At 37.2% G+C, this 17,473-nt stretch overlaps 1 protein-coding gene across 1 annotated transcript in view; it reads left to right on the top strand.

Moving 5' to 3' along the window:
* The window catches only part of LOC131693526 (dedicator of cytokinesis protein 3-like), a 29,746-nt gene extending 15,366 nt beyond the window's left edge, over positions 1-14,380 (top strand). Inside the window, exons 2-3 of the mRNA XM_058981435.1 lie at positions 13,769-14,010; positions 14,228-14,380. Of these exons, the coding sequence (XP_058837418.1) occupies positions 13,769-14,010; positions 14,228-14,380 (395 nt within the window). The remainder of the gene's footprint in view (positions 1-13,768; positions 14,011-14,227) is intronic.
* The last annotated feature ends 3,093 nt before the right edge of the window (positions 14,381-17,473 follow it).

Here is a 17,473-nt window from a genome sequence, read left to right as displayed (position 1 = left end):
TCTTAAAGTTCTTATCCCAAAATACCGAGCTAAGAGTCCTCAGCATATAATCCAGAGCACAGAGCTTAATGTCCAGAGCCCCTAACCCAAAATAGTGAGACCAGAGTTTCGAGTCCAGATTCTAGAGCTCAAAGTCCAGAATCCAGAGTTCAGATTCGATAATCCAGAGTTTAGATTCCATAACTCAGCGACCAGACCCCAGAATCCCGAGTTCAGATTCGATAATCCAGAGTTTAGATTCCATAACCCAGCGACCAGACCCCAGAATCCCGAGGAGATAGCCCAGAGTCCGGAGTTCAGAACTCAGTCCAGAGTTTAGAGTCCAGAGTCCACAGTTCATAGTCCAAAGTTCAAAGAGATTCAAGAGTCCAGAATCCAGAATCTCGAGTGCAGATTCCAGAGCGCAGAGTCCAGACTTCAGAGTCTAGATGGCGACTTCCGGACGTAAATTAATGAGTTTCATCGTCGCAAAATGCTTAGGGTCTAAGTTTTCCGTAACCTTACTTTTTGTCGGTTCAGATAGCATAAGTCATTAGGTGACTTTTCGCTTGTCCGAACACGCCGCAGACTCATGTGATTCGCATTTAATGCCAAAAGATCATAACCCCTTCGTTGCAGAATACAAAGAGGTAGGTAGCCGGAAAACTCTAAGCTTGCTCATATGACCCTACTCCACGCTTTTCTAAACTTTCTTCCTTCAACTCCTTGCTCTTCCTTGAGTACTATGGCTCTTAATATTGAAAAATATTTCCAGTCCCTTGCTAATTAAATGTCGTTACAATATTAGGCTGTGCACTAGAGTGACAGGAAAAAATGACCTCTATCGGCCCACACCTGAGTCGATTCCTAGTCTCGCCAGGAGTACTTGCTCCAAATTTGAAGCAAATCGGACAAGTCTAGCTATCGGACCAACGTGCCTGAAGTTTGTATGGGATATTTCGACAATTTACATGGAGAAAAATCACAAGCTCGCATTTTCGCCTTTAGGTGGCACTGTATGCATTGTATTAATACTGTAAGTGGAAATAAGAAAGATAATTTAATTGTCTACAACTTTGTCGAAGAATGCTAGTTAATACGGCTTTGTTAAAACAACTTATTAAATTTTTAACGAAGCGATGTCTGAGTCAGTTTTGCAAGGGGCCTAGCAGCGCATGGTTGTGTATCAGTACTCGATTCGCACAAACTAAACCATTCTGTGAAATATTCGTTAGGTTAAGCTCAATAATATGTTCAGATGAATTATAGTAATTAATACGAGTCATGCTTTGAATAGAACATTTTAGTTCCACATGTTACCGCATAGAGGACGCCCACATTAACTTTTCAATGAAAAGAGATAGAGATTAGGTGTCTTCCACAAAGTTGTAGAACAGGCTTTTGCAATAAATAATTATTCCAAACATCCCGATATTCTATCTCTCTTCTATGAAAAGTTAGTGTTGGCGTCCTCTATGCGGTCACAGATGGAACTAAAATTTTCTACCCAAAACATAACTCGTATTATGTACTTCAATTCTTATGAACATACTATTGAGCTAAATCTAACCAAGGTGGATGGGTAGAAGGAGGGTTCAACACTGAACTTCTTATTATACCTTCCATTTGAGACTAGGTTAGTGAAATTTGGTTCAGTCATCATCGAAGTGGTTTTGGATCTGGAATTTTCCCAGAACCGCGGGACTTCTGGAATTATCGATAGTGGACAATACATTCCAATAATTTTTGATTCGCTATCAGTGATCTTGACCTGCGAATCAAACTAATTTGATGTTCATTTCAATAGATTTTAAGCCTATGAGATATTACGATTGTACCGGTTTATATGAGAAATTCCTCATCATTCGCACATTATACGGTTACCAGTTTCAATTCAATCATCATTCGGACATTATACGGTTACTAGTTTGTATGGGAATTTGCTGTGTGACGTATGACGTATAGCGTCTTATGGGAGCGTTATACCGTTCATTTGAAACTGAATTTGTGCAAATCGGTTCAGCCATCTCTGAGAAAATTGAGTGACATTATTTGACACACACATACGTACACACAGACATTTTGCGATCTCGACGAACTGAATCGAATGGGATATGACACTCGGCCCTCCGCGTCTCGGTTGAAGTCAATTTTTGGAGTGTTTGCATAGCCTTTCTTTATATGAGAAAGGCAAAAAATGGTTTAAACCATTTTGCACATGAAGAGCATAAAACATATAACTAGATTAGTTAAGGAATTTGCGTTTCGACTTCGTCTCATCAGAATCCGACAATAAGTGACAGGACCAAGCTAGCAGCGGATCGACGCTAGCTCCGAAATTCGGAGACAATTTGTGTTCTTGAGCAAACCCCTAGCCAAGCGTGATGTCCCGCAAAAAAGGAGCTCATTTGAAGCTGCTGAGAAACTAATGAAATCGAAACATTTGGTTTTGCAAGATGCACTATGCTATATTGCTCCTTTACTGCCCATATAAGCATAAGACGTCGCTGTTGTGCTATCTTATGACAAGCGCCATTTTGTACATTTCGAGAAAAACGATTTTTAAAGTTTGAGATTGAATATCTTCAAACTTATAAATGGTATAAACAATTCAAAGAAGACAAATGATGCTTCTATCTATTCTGCATTAATCTCTCAAATATTGCGAAAATCGGTTAACTACATTGCGAGTTTTCTTTAAAAATGTAAACAAAAGTCGGTCTCACGCGTGTCATAGGTGTGTATTGATGACAAAATTTGTATGGCATGTCATAATCGTGCATGGGAAATTTTCCATAGAAAAAAATCATCAAATATTAACTTTTATTCATATCTTTGGCTTCATTTGGTCTATAAACAATCGGTGAGATGCATTTTGAAGGAAATGAGTCAGGGAATCTAGAAAAAATAGTTATTTTTGGTTACAGTGTTGCCAAATATGCTATATTTCCAGTTTAAAACTCAAATTGCATTTTTCTCACAGTTCGTGCATTTTTGTTTCGAAAATGATTATTCCATTGTGTTTATCAGATAGTGTTACATATAAAAACATCTCATACATAAAGATAACTAGAGCCAATCCCCCGACACAGTCATTTGAAGCAAAAAATTAAAAATTTCTCATCGCGTTTCTCGCTATATCTCAGTAACCAAGCAGAATGTCAAAATTCTGTAAATGCAACTTTGTAGAGATTATTTAGACAAGTAATGTGGCATATCTAACTCAGTTTACCCCAAAATGGCGTTTGTCATAAGATAGCACAACAGCGACGAAGAGTCCCATATGGCTTTTTGTCGAAAATGAGATATCTGTTGGATTGTATTCTGTATCACCACTGAATCATAATGCACAAATAAGATTACCAGGTTTGTTCAGAAAATATCGAAAAAAATACCAAAACATGGTTGTCCCATCCATAAGGCTCAATGAAAAATGTAAATCTTGAACACCGTTTTTCTCGGCTTGCTGTTTTTCAATATGGGACTCTTATGCATATATGGGCAGTTTAGCGGAGGACAATTTTGGTAACAATTATTTTTTCTCCATTCAAGAGAAAATTGTTTAAACCCTCCTTGGGCGTGAAAAGAACAAAACATTACATGACATTAGATACACACATACACACATTGTCCCAATATGTCGTGCTGATTCGATTGGTATATGAGACTTTGTCCTCCGGGCTTTGGAAAGTTTTCAAAGTTGGAGCTAATCTTATACATTTCTTTTGTAATAAATTTAAAAAACGAGAAATTGTGTAAAATCAGGAATTCATTATAAGAGAATTCTGAAAAGCCAGATATTTGAAATTTCGGATATCCAAAATGAAGTAAATATAAAAAATTTAGGTTTTTACAATCGTTGATAGATTTACCAAGCGGTTCAAAGATTTTTAATACAACCGTTTCATAAGTCAATTCGATATTAAATTTGCAAAAGGGCGAATAAGATTTGTAAACAAACTTTTATTTTGATCGTTTCTCTTAATTTACTATAATTTCGAAGCAGAAAACAATTGAAACCACTTCTACGAAGGGTAAAAATTTACATTAACACATATTTTGCATGAAATTCCACTCTGCAGCAGACTAATGAGCGAAACAAGTTTGTTTACAAAAAACACTTTCGCCCTTTTGACGAATTAATATTGAATTCATTAGTAATTTTAAATACACATCGATCGCGCCATTTCACTGCCAGCAACTGATGATGAGCCCGCGATCATATATGTACTCAACTTCTCTGAACTTCTGTGTCCATGGTGGGATGATTCATTCCTATCCCATCTGCCACCATTCGACTTTGCGGCGTCACCGAGTTTTTCCGTCCCTTTCCTCGAGTTCGCCCGATAAACAATTGAATCAGCTGGATGGGGAAAATAACCATCAGACTAGACTGACCGCAGAAGAGGCGCAATCGTGGTAGAAGCCAAGCGGCGGCGATGGTAGGGTATGGGCTTTTTAAACGGAATCGCCCACGGAACAGTACGGTTTATTTTTTATAGCGTTTTTGCGCTGAATGGAAAATTGTTCTCCATGAGTAAGCGGAGACAGTTTTTTTTAAATTGAATTTTGGCTGCTTTTTTCGCAATTGTCATATGTTCGGCTGCTGGGGTGTGTCAAGTGAAGCTAAGTATGATAAATGGTCGTTAACTTTTCCGGCTCATTGAAGGGAGCCTTTTAACCCATTATTGCCCAACCTACTATATATAGTAGGTGCTAAGAAGAACTCCTATTACTAAAACAATAACGCAGACCAGGCATTATCAATGAGTTAATATTGTTCATATACTCTTGCAGAATACGTTTAGAGAAGTTAGAGTGATTAAACTGGCGTTTATGTTTTGTTTTCAATCAATTTTTCCTTAAGGGGTTACACATTTTTGTCAGGATGAAAAAAATCGAATTTTTGCAAATTAGATATTCTGAAACTACATACGCTGAGGAAAATTTTCTCAAAATTTCATTAAGATCGGAATACTACATCTTGAGTTACAGCTATTCAAAGGCCGCTACCCATCGACCACTAGTAGGCGGCGCGTAGTGTTTGATACGCTAGACCGTTGACTCGCTGCACCGACAGTAAAACTCGATTATCTCGGAGTTGTATTTTGTTGAAAAGTTCATTCGCGGCGATCACGATATCTCAAGAACCAATTTATCGATCAATCTGAAATTTTCACAGGTTGTTCCTTATTATATCAGCTACTTTAAGTACAGAAATAATTATACTGGAATGATCACATCATTTTTTCCGATCGGAAAACTTAATTTGTGATGCGCGTGAAAAATAAGTTGGGCAATAATGGGTTAATTGTCTCGTTGAATGATTTGTGCGACGGAACGCGTATGTTGCTACGTCGGTTTTTTTTTTAAACACGATGATTTTTTGTCTATACCGTAATATCTCGATTATATCACATGTTTTTGTAACCTACGCCCTTACAAGGACTGTTCTAGTTTGGGATTATATTTCATTTCAATTTTCTAAATAATGGGCTGATTTGTGGAACGTCCTTTGACCGGATAGGGTCGCTTAGTGAAAGTTCCTGCAAAAATTTACAGGTCGTGAAATTTGCTGAGTATTTCATTGTTTTATAATAGATCACCAAGTCACAAGTATAGATCACCACAGTCCGTACGTACGATTATACTCGAACAAACAAACAAGGAAGTACCGAGTACATAAATGTCTCGACCGGTCTATATGAGGTTACCTCCGTACAAATCATCGCAGGGCGGCGCAATAAAGCGGTTCAACAAGCTGTAATCAAAAACGGGCTTACATACCGCTCATATGTGTCTGTACGACGGCCAAGATATCCATAATCTGTACATATGAAAACACTTCACCAGTAATTTTTCCTACCAGAGGAATTGCTCTCCGGTAGCTACCGAGCTACTGCTTATTGGGCGAATGACTTGAAGAAAGCGACAAAACGCGGGAGCAATTATCTCCGTCATTGTGTGAGTTGCCTTTTTTACGTATCTGTGTACTTTTCTGGGGCCAAATTTCACGCTGTGTAAAGAAAGGGATTGATTTCCTTATCAGTTAAGGTTCAAGTTACCTTTTTTAAGCATGTGTTAGAATTGAACGCTTGGTAGTGTGGGTAGGAAAATTTGTGTTCAACTTTGCCACCGGATTATCCATTTAAACCTTTTTAAAACTCTAAAAGAAGAATATCAGTCGATTTATTAGATCATCACGATTCAATTCATGCAAAATACCTGCTGGAAAAACCATCGGTTTAGCTAAACGGTGCTTTTGAAAAAGTGGCTGTGGTTTTTTCATTGCGCAGTTGTGGTGCGTACCCCAGCTCGGTGTGGTAGTGTGATAAAAAATCACAGCCACTTTTTCAAAAGCACCATCCAGCTAAGCCGATGGTTTTTCCAGCAGGTATTTTGCATGAATTGAATCGTGATGATCTAATAAATCGACTGATATTCTTCTTTTAGAGTTTTGAAAAGGTTTAAATGGATAATCTGGTGGCAAAGCTGAACACAATTTTTCTTACGCATACTACCAAGCCTTGAGGTAACTTGAGCCTTAAATGATTTAAATCCTAGCTGATATCTTTACAGCAAGAAATCCGTCACGATGGCAACATCAGCAACCATTCATTATGTTCACGTTGCGCGGAAACTCCAACTTCAATTTCCACTCGCAACTTGCAACGAGCAATAATCCGCATTTCCTACTATGTACTTGCAGTAATTCAACGACCATAATTTTAGCGTTCGAACCATACTGAGCCGATTTGGCCATGGTAGACCAATTGGCGATGCAAGTGTCTTGGGAGCGAGTGATACACGCAAAAAAATCTGTTCGCAGTTTTCATGATATCGTGAGAAAAGATTATTTTGAAAATCGAGCGAAAACATCAAATTCCTACTCACGCGTGTGCCGTGTGTGATCGAAAAGTTGTTTTTTTTTCAGTTAGTTTTTTCATAAACACGTTTGGGTTAGCTTGACGGCGCCAATTTATTTTTTCAACATTTTAAATTTAAAAGTCATATTGTTTTGGGCGATCAGAAATATTTCTACATTCGTAAACCTGTTTCACGTCAATTTGACGCAATTATTTTTTTATTTTCATTGGGTAAATCGAATTGATGGATTTAAATTAAATAAATATACTTGGGGTCGAAGAATTTATTTCTTGGTCTTAGACTGGAAAGCGGGAAACCCCTTAGGTAGGTTAGGTAGTAAGGTAAGGGATCCAAAAATAAACAAGTGGAATAGTTGGTAGTTGGTTGTACAGTATTTTCTACTTCTTTTACCCCTGGCTTGGCGATGAGCCCTGGTTTGGGACTCCATTAAACTTGGAGTTCCCCATGCCATGACTCCCGAAAAGGACAAAATACCAGATAATCTTTGGCAGCCAAAGGGCGCGTGCTACGGGTGGCAGATAGGAGCTAAGAAAGAAGAGTGTTAGTGCAGAACGGACTGCGTACCAATGTATGCTTCAGTTTAAAACATGGTTGAGAACCCTTGTTCTGAGGTTGGAACTACAAGGTTGATCAGTCGTGCTGATCCAAAACATTTGACTGGTGAAGCGATGACATGCAGTGGAAAGAACAGAACGTCCAGTATCTATAACAAGAGCAATCAAAATCATACGACCTATTTGATTGTCACTTTTGTTCTTTTGTTTGAGCAAATCTATGGACATAAATTATTCATAATTACTCTAACTCTATTAGTGGTAATTATGAAAACACTACAACATACCCTAAAATCAAAGTTTTGAAGAGTTTCCCATTCTACGCGGACCAGACCGTCAAAAAACAGGCCTCAAGTAGTTAGAAAATTTTATAACGCGGCCACATGCGACAAACACGTAAACATACAATCGCTTGATCCCTTCACGATCATCCACGTATACCTACGCCCGCACACTTCCAAACATGATAGCACCCTGATCTAATAAACGTTTAAGCTCTTATGAGCTAACAAGCGCAGTCTCAAACGTGATCTTCCGCCGGTGTTCACGCGATCATCGGTCGGTTCTAGTGGCCTAGTTACATGCCTTCAGCTGGACCAATAAAAAATAACGCGCATGCATACTATACACGTTCCGTGGCGACATGATTTATTTATTGAAGAGATTTCAACCTTGAACTCGTTTTTTGGCTTAGAAAAAACTACGCTTGCTGTACCATACCTTAATTTATAATTTTAACGAGAGACAGCAAAATGAAAAACACAATGCGATATTTTTTCTATTTTTTCCGTGGATGTACTGGATGCTTTTCATATATGTGTATAGTTTTGGTTCAAGCACATTTCAAGTCTATTAGATGTAATACCAATGCAATTGTATCCAAATATTGAAATAAAAATCAAAATAATGAACAAACACTATGTTTTGGAACATATGGAAGCTTGGAACTTATGGAAACTCTCCTTCGTATCAGACAGTTTCCGTAGTTCTCTGGACTCAAGAATATAATAATTGAGCTGAATCATATGGGAGATAATAAATATAGACCCAGTAATATTCGTATAATCGTTTGATGAAAATTAAAATGCATCATTCTTTCCATCATGAGCTGTTCTTTTTGTATGCATGTATGTAACAACTAATTGCATGTATGTAACAACTAATCTAAATGAAGGTGCGTTATTCATACCTTAATACAAATGGGATTGGTTTTAAACAAGATTGTTGAAACTATTTTAGTTATGTGCAAATTATCGGTTGTGCGTCGATAATTTAACGCATGCTGAGTTTTCGCATGCATTCGGTTTGTTTCTTTTATTTGAACAAAGATTTCTTCAAGTATATACAGCAGAATAAAATGTTGACCGAGTTTGGTCAGCTTCCAGTATAATTCTTCAACATCAACAAAAGTTCAAGCATTCGTGCTCTTACCACCTGAGGCCATCATCGCAAAAAAGTTCCTTTAGGTGATACTTCAACATGCATTTATGTCTAACGTCTTTATGTTGAACGAACATTATACTTATAGCACGTATGCCAAACGACCGTATTCTTATCTTTTTTATTCCTAATGGCGTAAACCCACCGGGAACTCCAGTGATATGGGGTCACATACTCTCTTCTAACATCTAAACCGTACACTGAAAATTAAGTATCAAATTCGTGGTCCGCGTGATCGTTATGAATATGCGAATGGCCACACGGTTATAAAATCGAATTTATACACGCGAAGGTACATACACGCTAACACACGCGACATACAAACGGTCATGCGATCGAACAAGTTAACATATAAATGCTTGAGTCCTTCGCGATGATACGCAAAGGCGAGCATGCAGTAGCGATTATCTACGCCCAAGTTTTCGCAAACACAAAAACCTCCCGATGACTTAGATAACGCGATAGCACCTATAATCTGATTAACGCAATTGTAGTGAGTTATTCTGACAGGGAGCTGTTCTGAGAACCCAGCTCTACAGCTCCAGTAGGACAACTCCCACAAAGAAAATGCAAAAATGTGAAATATTTTCTGTATCTTTTATGATATTTTAAAGCTTTTTCTGAGGTTTTTATGGTGCTTTTATGGTACTTTTAGTTTTTTTTTATTATACTTTAATGGTAGTTTTATGGCGCTTCTATATCTTATTTCTAAATTACTGTTATTTAATGGCATTTTTATGCCATTTTGTATGAAGCTTTCGTATGTCTACTCTTACCCATTTCTTATGTCAATGGTAATGTTATTTTCCCCACTATATTTTATGGGGACTTTCATGGTATTTTTAATATGCTTTTATGGTATTTTATTGCATTGTTTGTGATGATGTTTTTATACTACATCTACGGTATATTTTATTCTATGCAGTCTTTTATTTTACTATTATGGTATTTTTATGGCGTTTTAAAAGAATTTTTTATTTTTTTTTTGATATTTCTGTTATACTTGTTGGCCTGTTTATGGTAATTTTCGTAGTGTTTTATGGTGCTTTTATGATATTTTCAGAATGGATTTTATTACTCTTATGGTACCTTTATAGCATTTTTTGATATTTACATAATACTTCTTCAGTATTCTTATGGTTATGGTTATAGTCCTTTTATTTTATTCTTTTCCCATTTTTTGTCGACTAATCCCATAAGAAATGTTTCCTACTCCTGGAAATTTTCTTCTCTTCCCATATTCATGCTGGCTGTGATCTGAAGAACTGAAGGAAATTCATTTAAACTTTGTTCACAGGTTTCCCCAATCTTTTCTGAAACCTCAGTGAAAAAAATTCATTTCGGAGCAAAATTACTTTAAATTGTTTTTGTTTGTTTATTTGACACGGCTCAATCCGTTGGCATAAATTAAAGTAAGCTTTCGGAAGGCCTGTCCACCTGCTCTTGTTGATGCAGCTTTATACTGCGTGTAGAAATCCTCTTCCTTGGCGGTGAAACATTAACTGCGTTGTTTACCACAACTTGGAGTTATTTGGTCCGTCTTCTAACGCGTTATCGTTCACGTCCTTGTCGTTATTGGTACTGAATTCATGTTGCTCGCGGTCGGATGTTGTTATTTGTTTCTTGTGCTTACGGGTCGCTGTTGTAAATCCGTCTTGTTTGGCATTTGATTCTTAATTGGTGGTATTGGGTTGTTTTTTTTTTGATATCGTTTCTTTAACACAGCTCAATGCGTTAGCTTAGAGTAGCTGTCGGCCTTTTACATATTAAAACAATGCATTTACATTTATTTAGAGTTTGTCAAATCCAGTGCGAGCAAAATTTTTTAGCGCGTTGCAAAATATTCGTTTATTCGCCAACTATATCTTCGGGGTTATCCATGTCTCTCTCGTTGTTTGTATTTTATCGTCTTGATTACTGCCTTGATACTCGCGATTCGATGTTCTTTCTAGTTTCTTGCCCTTGAGGATAACGAGTGTGAACTCTCTATTATTGGTAGTAGCTTCTTTAGTGATGGTATCGAATGTTGATCTATTAATTAGGCCTAAATCGTTAATTTAGGTCAATGACATGTTCGGAGGAATTAGTGCATATTACAAGCTCTTCCATTTGGTGTTGTGATTTTAATGATTAATCTCTTTAATAGTGACATATCTTCGGCGATGTTGTAGAGCAAGCTTTTTCCAAGAACTTTGATGAAGACATAAAGTGTTTATCTTCAATACCTTCAACACTCTTGCTTGTTATTTATGGAGGACCCCATAAAGGTCAATTCATTATTATAACTTTTTAAATATCATCCTGACTAGTTTGGTATGTGCTGTAAAAAGGTTTGGATTATTAAAAAGAACAACTTTCTATATTGCAACATTGACTTACGTCGTATATGTTCGAAGCAACACGGAAATTTTTGAAGAATATCATATTTCAAACAGTGATTGGTTGCTGTGGTTATATAGCACTTTCAATTGAAACTAGAGCTAGCTACTAGTTTTTGAAACTTTTGCTAATTTTATCAAAAATAATTTGTAAGAGATAGACCGATGATCTGATGACAAGACGTACAATTGGAACAAGTTATGTTCAAATAGAAATTTCAAGGGTTAATTTGCAAACAATTTATAAATTCGAGTATACTATAAATCAAGATATTTTGTCTTCGGTAGCTGAGTACGCAGCTGAGGTTCTACAACACGTTTTTTATACTTCATACATACTTTCAACACACCGTACCAAACCTGATTGTTCCTCAATTCGAAGCAATTTGTTAACGTATTTACGTGTACATTTTTTCCCGTGTAATTTTTTCCCTTATTACACTGCCACGAAATCGGTCCGGAAGTGGCACTTTTTCCCTTTCTCCCAATTTCAACTTCTTCGGATGTTCAACTCAATCGTCGTCGACGTCGTCGGCTATTATGTTTATTATGTTTCCTATTCATACTACCATACCAAAAAACCGAGTCACCACGTGCTGATAGTTTATTGCTGACGCTGCCTACAAGTACAAATCGTTTGTGACTGCATCAACGGGTCTCTTCCGTCTTCTTTGGGTGTGGGATTACAGTACAGATACCGACGAGTGAATGACTGACTGAATGCGTTATTAATACCTACACTGGCATGTGATCATTGGCTGTTGTACAAGTTGTGCAACGGAACAGATCGGAGAGTCAGAGACAACACTCCGTGATGTCTGCTGGTACCTACGTGCTTCGAATGCATTCTATGATTCTATGCATAAGCAGAGATGACGAAGACAAATTATGCTGCTGAATTTGATGCTTGTTTCGGGGAAATGCTGGTTCACTTATACATACATATGTACACTGATCAGGATAGGTCGGATTGAATTATACTTCAGCTTCTCCGCGTGTCAATGATATGCGAAATAATTTTCAAATCATTGTTTTTTTAGTTCATTAAAAGGATTTTCAAGAAAACGGGAGCTAGTGACGATTAATTTCATTAAATCGCATATTGTGATGTGAGTTGGACCGATAACAAAAAAAATTGAAGGCTAGAAATATATTCACGTAACTAAATCCATATAATGGAATTCGCATTTAACAGAATGCTGACAGAATTAACATGGTAATATATGGATGTCTTATATACTATCATACACGATTAAATGCTGAGTAGTACGCGGATACTTTTAGCTAAGCTTCAGTCAAAATGCTATTGAGACAAATTAAAACCAATAATGCGATACGATCCAACAGCAAAACACCGCCATTTGTTGTTGCTTGAAAACAAAACAAAGCAATCTGGAATTTCACTTCAGATCACAGTAGCGCAGAATGAAATTCAATTTCTCTATTAGTCAAGCGATGATCGGAATGTCTGAGCGGCGAATTCTTGTGAACCAGTTCTTGCTCGAAAAAAAATAAATAAACTTAAAGTTAGAACTGTACTAGTGCTAGTTTGGTTACACTGAGTATACGTGAAAGCAGAGCCAAGCTGCATTTCGTTCCCTGTGGAGTTAGTTTTGCTAGCTACGTGCAGATGACCGCACCGCACCTCTTGTGACAATTTACCCTGTTCTGCAGAGAGGTCAATTTTCACCAGTTCAAGTCAATTGGCCTTTTTTCCTTCCTCGGAGGCCAGCGCGTTCGCGGTCGTTCGTCAATTAGCAACTTTTGGAGCGTGTTGTTTAGTGAATTTGACTTTCAAATTTTGGGCAGCAAAACACGCAATGCCATGTTGTTTGTAATGTGTATCGTATTTATAACCTATATTGCGAACTGCCTGCCAAATCCCCATACACTGAAGTAATCGTTTTTAATGACTCATTTATTTCACAGCCATGATCCGGAGTAATCCATCACAGCCATTTTCCATTATTATAATTTCAAACGATCTCTATTACAGTCGTCTATGTTCCCGTTCTTGTTCACACAAGCGCTGCTCCCAGATGCTAGTGCAGCCTTTCCATTGGATGTCATTGTCTCATCAAGCATAGTTGCGATGATGAATTCAATATTCTCTGTTTCTCAGAACCAGTAGCTTGTCTCCCCCGAAAGAACGCATATGTCACAACAAGTGCTTTCGCACTTTGTATGGTATGGCTGTCTATGCGAAACACAACTTAGTATACACACTGCTACCAAGACTAACCTCGTTTCATTTGTTTATCATATGGTCCACGTCCGGGCTGCGAAAATACGTGCGATAGTTACTACTTAGCATATGCCGTTTCTCACTCTTCGCACGAGTGACTGGAAAGAACTCAGCGCATACACCTGCTAGCGCTGCTATTCGCGTGGCGTTTCGTACAAGCGGTTCACCCAATGCCACGATTTTCCCCGAGTAGATCACACCGAATGAGAAATAAAAAAAAACTACACTCGTCCGAAACCTGTCTAAAAACTAATAATATCGTTTCTCTCTCGCCCCGAACAAAGCCATCCACAACTGGCACGGTCACGTCACGCACGGGCTCGCACTGGACGTCGGAGATTTTGTCGAAATACTGGAGGAAACGACACACTGGTTTCGGGGTACCTGTCCGCGAAAACCGCGCAAGGTTGGCCTCTTCCCGAAAACGTACATCCACCTGAAAGACCTCGCCAAGCTGGACCCGGTGGTGGCCGAGTGTACCCTGGTGCTGCGCGAGTGGTCCGAAATATGGAAGAAACTGTTTGTGGTAAGTATGTATTTATATAGCAGCAGTGTATCGCGACACACTGTCATTCACCGGGGTTTTTTTTTCTGCACAAACTGCTAACATCCTGTGCTGCCCCTTTTTTGGACCGTGCCTAATAGGCACGTGTCTCTTTCGCAATCGCTTAATTGTATGCTAATCGTGAACCGGCAGTTGATCGATTGATTGATTGATTTTGCTATTTTCTGCTATGTGCCAGGAACGCGAGGAATACAAATTCACCTCACTGCGGAAGGTGATGCTGGCATTGCTGGAAAGCCGGCGGGAGCTGCTGAGCGCCACCCTGACGCAGGATCAGACGTACGATCTGCAGATGAAAGTGATCTCAAAGATCGATTGGGGAAATCGGTGAGTAGAGTAGATAGTGTTGATTGGGGGGGGGGGGGGCTTATTATTGATACGGGTAGTTATTTATCGATGCGCTGTGGTGGTGGCATCGCATACGGGTTTTATGTATCAGATAGTTCTCCGGTCATCAGAACTAATCTTCGAGATCAGTTTAAAGCGGGAATGGATTTGTTCTGTGTCATAGGTTCAATTTTGGTATCAAGGGTATTTATACTTGTCTCGGCATGTTTTCGAGTCTTCCATACAAAAGGTAATCAAAACGAAGCCAAAAAAAACTCCATTCTATATCTGTCTTGCAAAAGAAACGCGTAGATATCGCCCAAGGTTTAAAGATTTTTTCCAACACGGTGTCTTCCAAACGGATCAAAAAGTGTGAAATAATTTATAAAATCGTAAAATAATAGTGCATTCGTGAACTGGTTAATGGTTCCTAGTATAAAAGTCACGACTGACCATGCGTGCCCGTCAAATAGTTAATAAGATATTATTCATGTATTCACGAACTGGTTCACGAATGACCATTCGTGCTCATGAAACAGTTCACAACATCACAAAATATTACACATGTATTCGTGAACTGGTTTATGATTCCTACTACATGAATCACTTATCTTGCGTGCTTGTAATAATTGGAAGATATCCGTAATCATGTCCAATGAAATTTTCACTTGAACTATTCAACAAAATTTTAAATATGCGTTAAACATTTTTATTTCATGCTGCAGATATAAGAAAACTATTAGGACCTCCAACATCGTCATTCATTTGATAAGGTTCAGTATGATGTTCACAGAGCAAGATACCGCGAATAAGTCCCACTTTAATGAAACAGTTCATAATGTCACTTTATTCCGAGTAAAAAATCCGATAGTAACCAATAATAACATATCACGATAAAGTGAAGAGAAATTACGAATATCATGATAAAACTGCTGATATGATCAACATGAGTCACATCACTACGTGTCAATTTGAAATCAAGCTCATGAATAAAATATCACGATAACGTGATTTTAAATTGCGAAAATCGCGAGTAAGATCTTGAAATTATGTACATAAATGACACTACTCGTGACTATAACATCAAGAATCGTGACGGAATCACTCTACTTGTGACTAAAATATCACGATAACTTGAATAGAAATACAATATTGCTAACAAATGAGCAGTAGCATTTGGGCAATGCAAAATATTAAAATGATTAAGATCTTTACTCGTTTTCATTCGCTGCACGATTTCGTCCAGTTTCATGCGTTTACTCTGATAGCGATCTAAGAATCGGTTTCAAAGTATGTCGAAATTCATATTCCATAACGAAAAGTAGAACCAACATTTTTCGAAAAAATTTCTTTTGACTAGGTTTATTATAGTTCAATAATGTATGATTAGTATGCAAAAAAAACGCCTAGATTTTTTATCTGAAAAACTTCTTGTTGAATGCCCCTTGTAAAAGCTCGTTTTAAAAATAAAAAAAATGAAACTGTTGCGAATCTGAACAAAAGAAATTTCAATGTTTCCCATACAAACTGTCACTCATGAGGGCCCTGTTTACATATAGAGGAATTCCACGAAGATCCGTCCGAAAATATTTAAAATCTTGAACGACCATCTTAGATTCCTACGAAACTTTACACGTTTCACCGGTATGGAAGACTAAACATTTTGCACAGTGAGTAAGATTATTTTTACTCAAGAGCAATTTTTTAAAAGGGGGTAGACATTTCCATGTGCCAAAAAATATTGTTCGATTACTGTATTTTATACAGCAAAACTTTCTGCAAATGAGTTACAGGGAATGAAAATTTCTATACGAAAAAAATATACACGGAAAAATATTGTGTCATTTTTCACTAAAACAAAAATTTAGGATAAAAATTTAAATTGCAATAAACCCATTTTTTCTATTTTTTTATATTTTGTCAACAAAAACCTAAAGAGAAAAGAAACATTTTGAATGTAATTGTATGATGGAGAACTTTTCGGTAAAAAAGTTTTTCTAACAATAACTTTATACATACTAATTGACATACAAAACCGTAATTTTATTACAGAATATAGTTCTAAGTATCGTTTTAAATCAAAATGCATTTAACAACAACTTTTAACATATTTTCATAATTCATACTATTTGCAGTCAAAAATACAATTTCCTTTCTGAATATTTCTAAACGCCGCACAGTGGCGGGTCTTCAAACAAAAGTCGGACAAAACCTCAAATGTTACCTAATTTGGCTGAAAATCACAATTTAAGCTAATTTTGAGGTGCTGAGCTCATTTTTGATGTCAAAAGTCGTAAAATATTAAATGCATTTTTCCATACAGTGTCATTGAACCTTTCTTATAACTATGATCCCGTTTTCATGATAGATTTTCCGTTACTGTTCACCAATGTCAGTAATATCATAAAAAATGAAGAACACTACTTTAAATCCATTGTATAACGTGTTGGTTTACTGTATATTGTCTAACAATTTTACACAAAACACCATGCGCCTCCATATCAGCAACAAAGCTTCAAAATCTCCTTAGAAATTTTTGCGCACCTAGGCGCAGAACGAGCCCATGATATTCGAAAAGTATAAGTTATTTCCCATAGAATGTATACTATGTGACCGTTCCGAAATGATTCCGAAATTTGTACAGAATACATTAGTGAAAAAAGTATTTTTAAACTGACCTCCTCAAAAATATTTAAACTAAAAAGTCATAGCTCCAAGCAAATTTACCAAATGTATTTTATTCACTAACCAAGTTCTTTCGTTCCTCTACACAATGAAACTAGTTGTGCTAAAATCGGACCGAAATCAAAAGAGCAACATGCATTTGAAGTGAACAGAGCAATGGTGGTTTCGGAAATGAAAATCATTAAAAAGTCCGGACTTTGCTATGTTTAAACTCATGTAAAAAATTGTGTTCTTATCCAATGATCATAAAATTTTGAATATATGTCATTCAATACATGAGAAATCTAGGAAAAATATAAAATACCAATATTTCAAAAATAAATTTTTGAGGTTTTGGCCAGCCTCCAGCCACTGTGCGCCGTTTTAACCGAATGCTGAAATGGAGTAATTCTTGAGATATTTAAAATTTTGA

The sequence above is a fragment of the Topomyia yanbarensis genome, chromosome 1 (assembly GCF_030247195.1).
Source record: "Topomyia yanbarensis strain Yona2022 chromosome 1, ASM3024719v1, whole genome shotgun sequence".
Classification (NCBI taxonomy): Eukaryota; Metazoa; Arthropoda; class Insecta; order Diptera; family Culicidae; genus Topomyia; species Topomyia yanbarensis.
The sequence above is the reverse complement of the archived record's forward strand: the minus strand, read 5'-3'. Positions and strand labels throughout refer to the sequence as shown.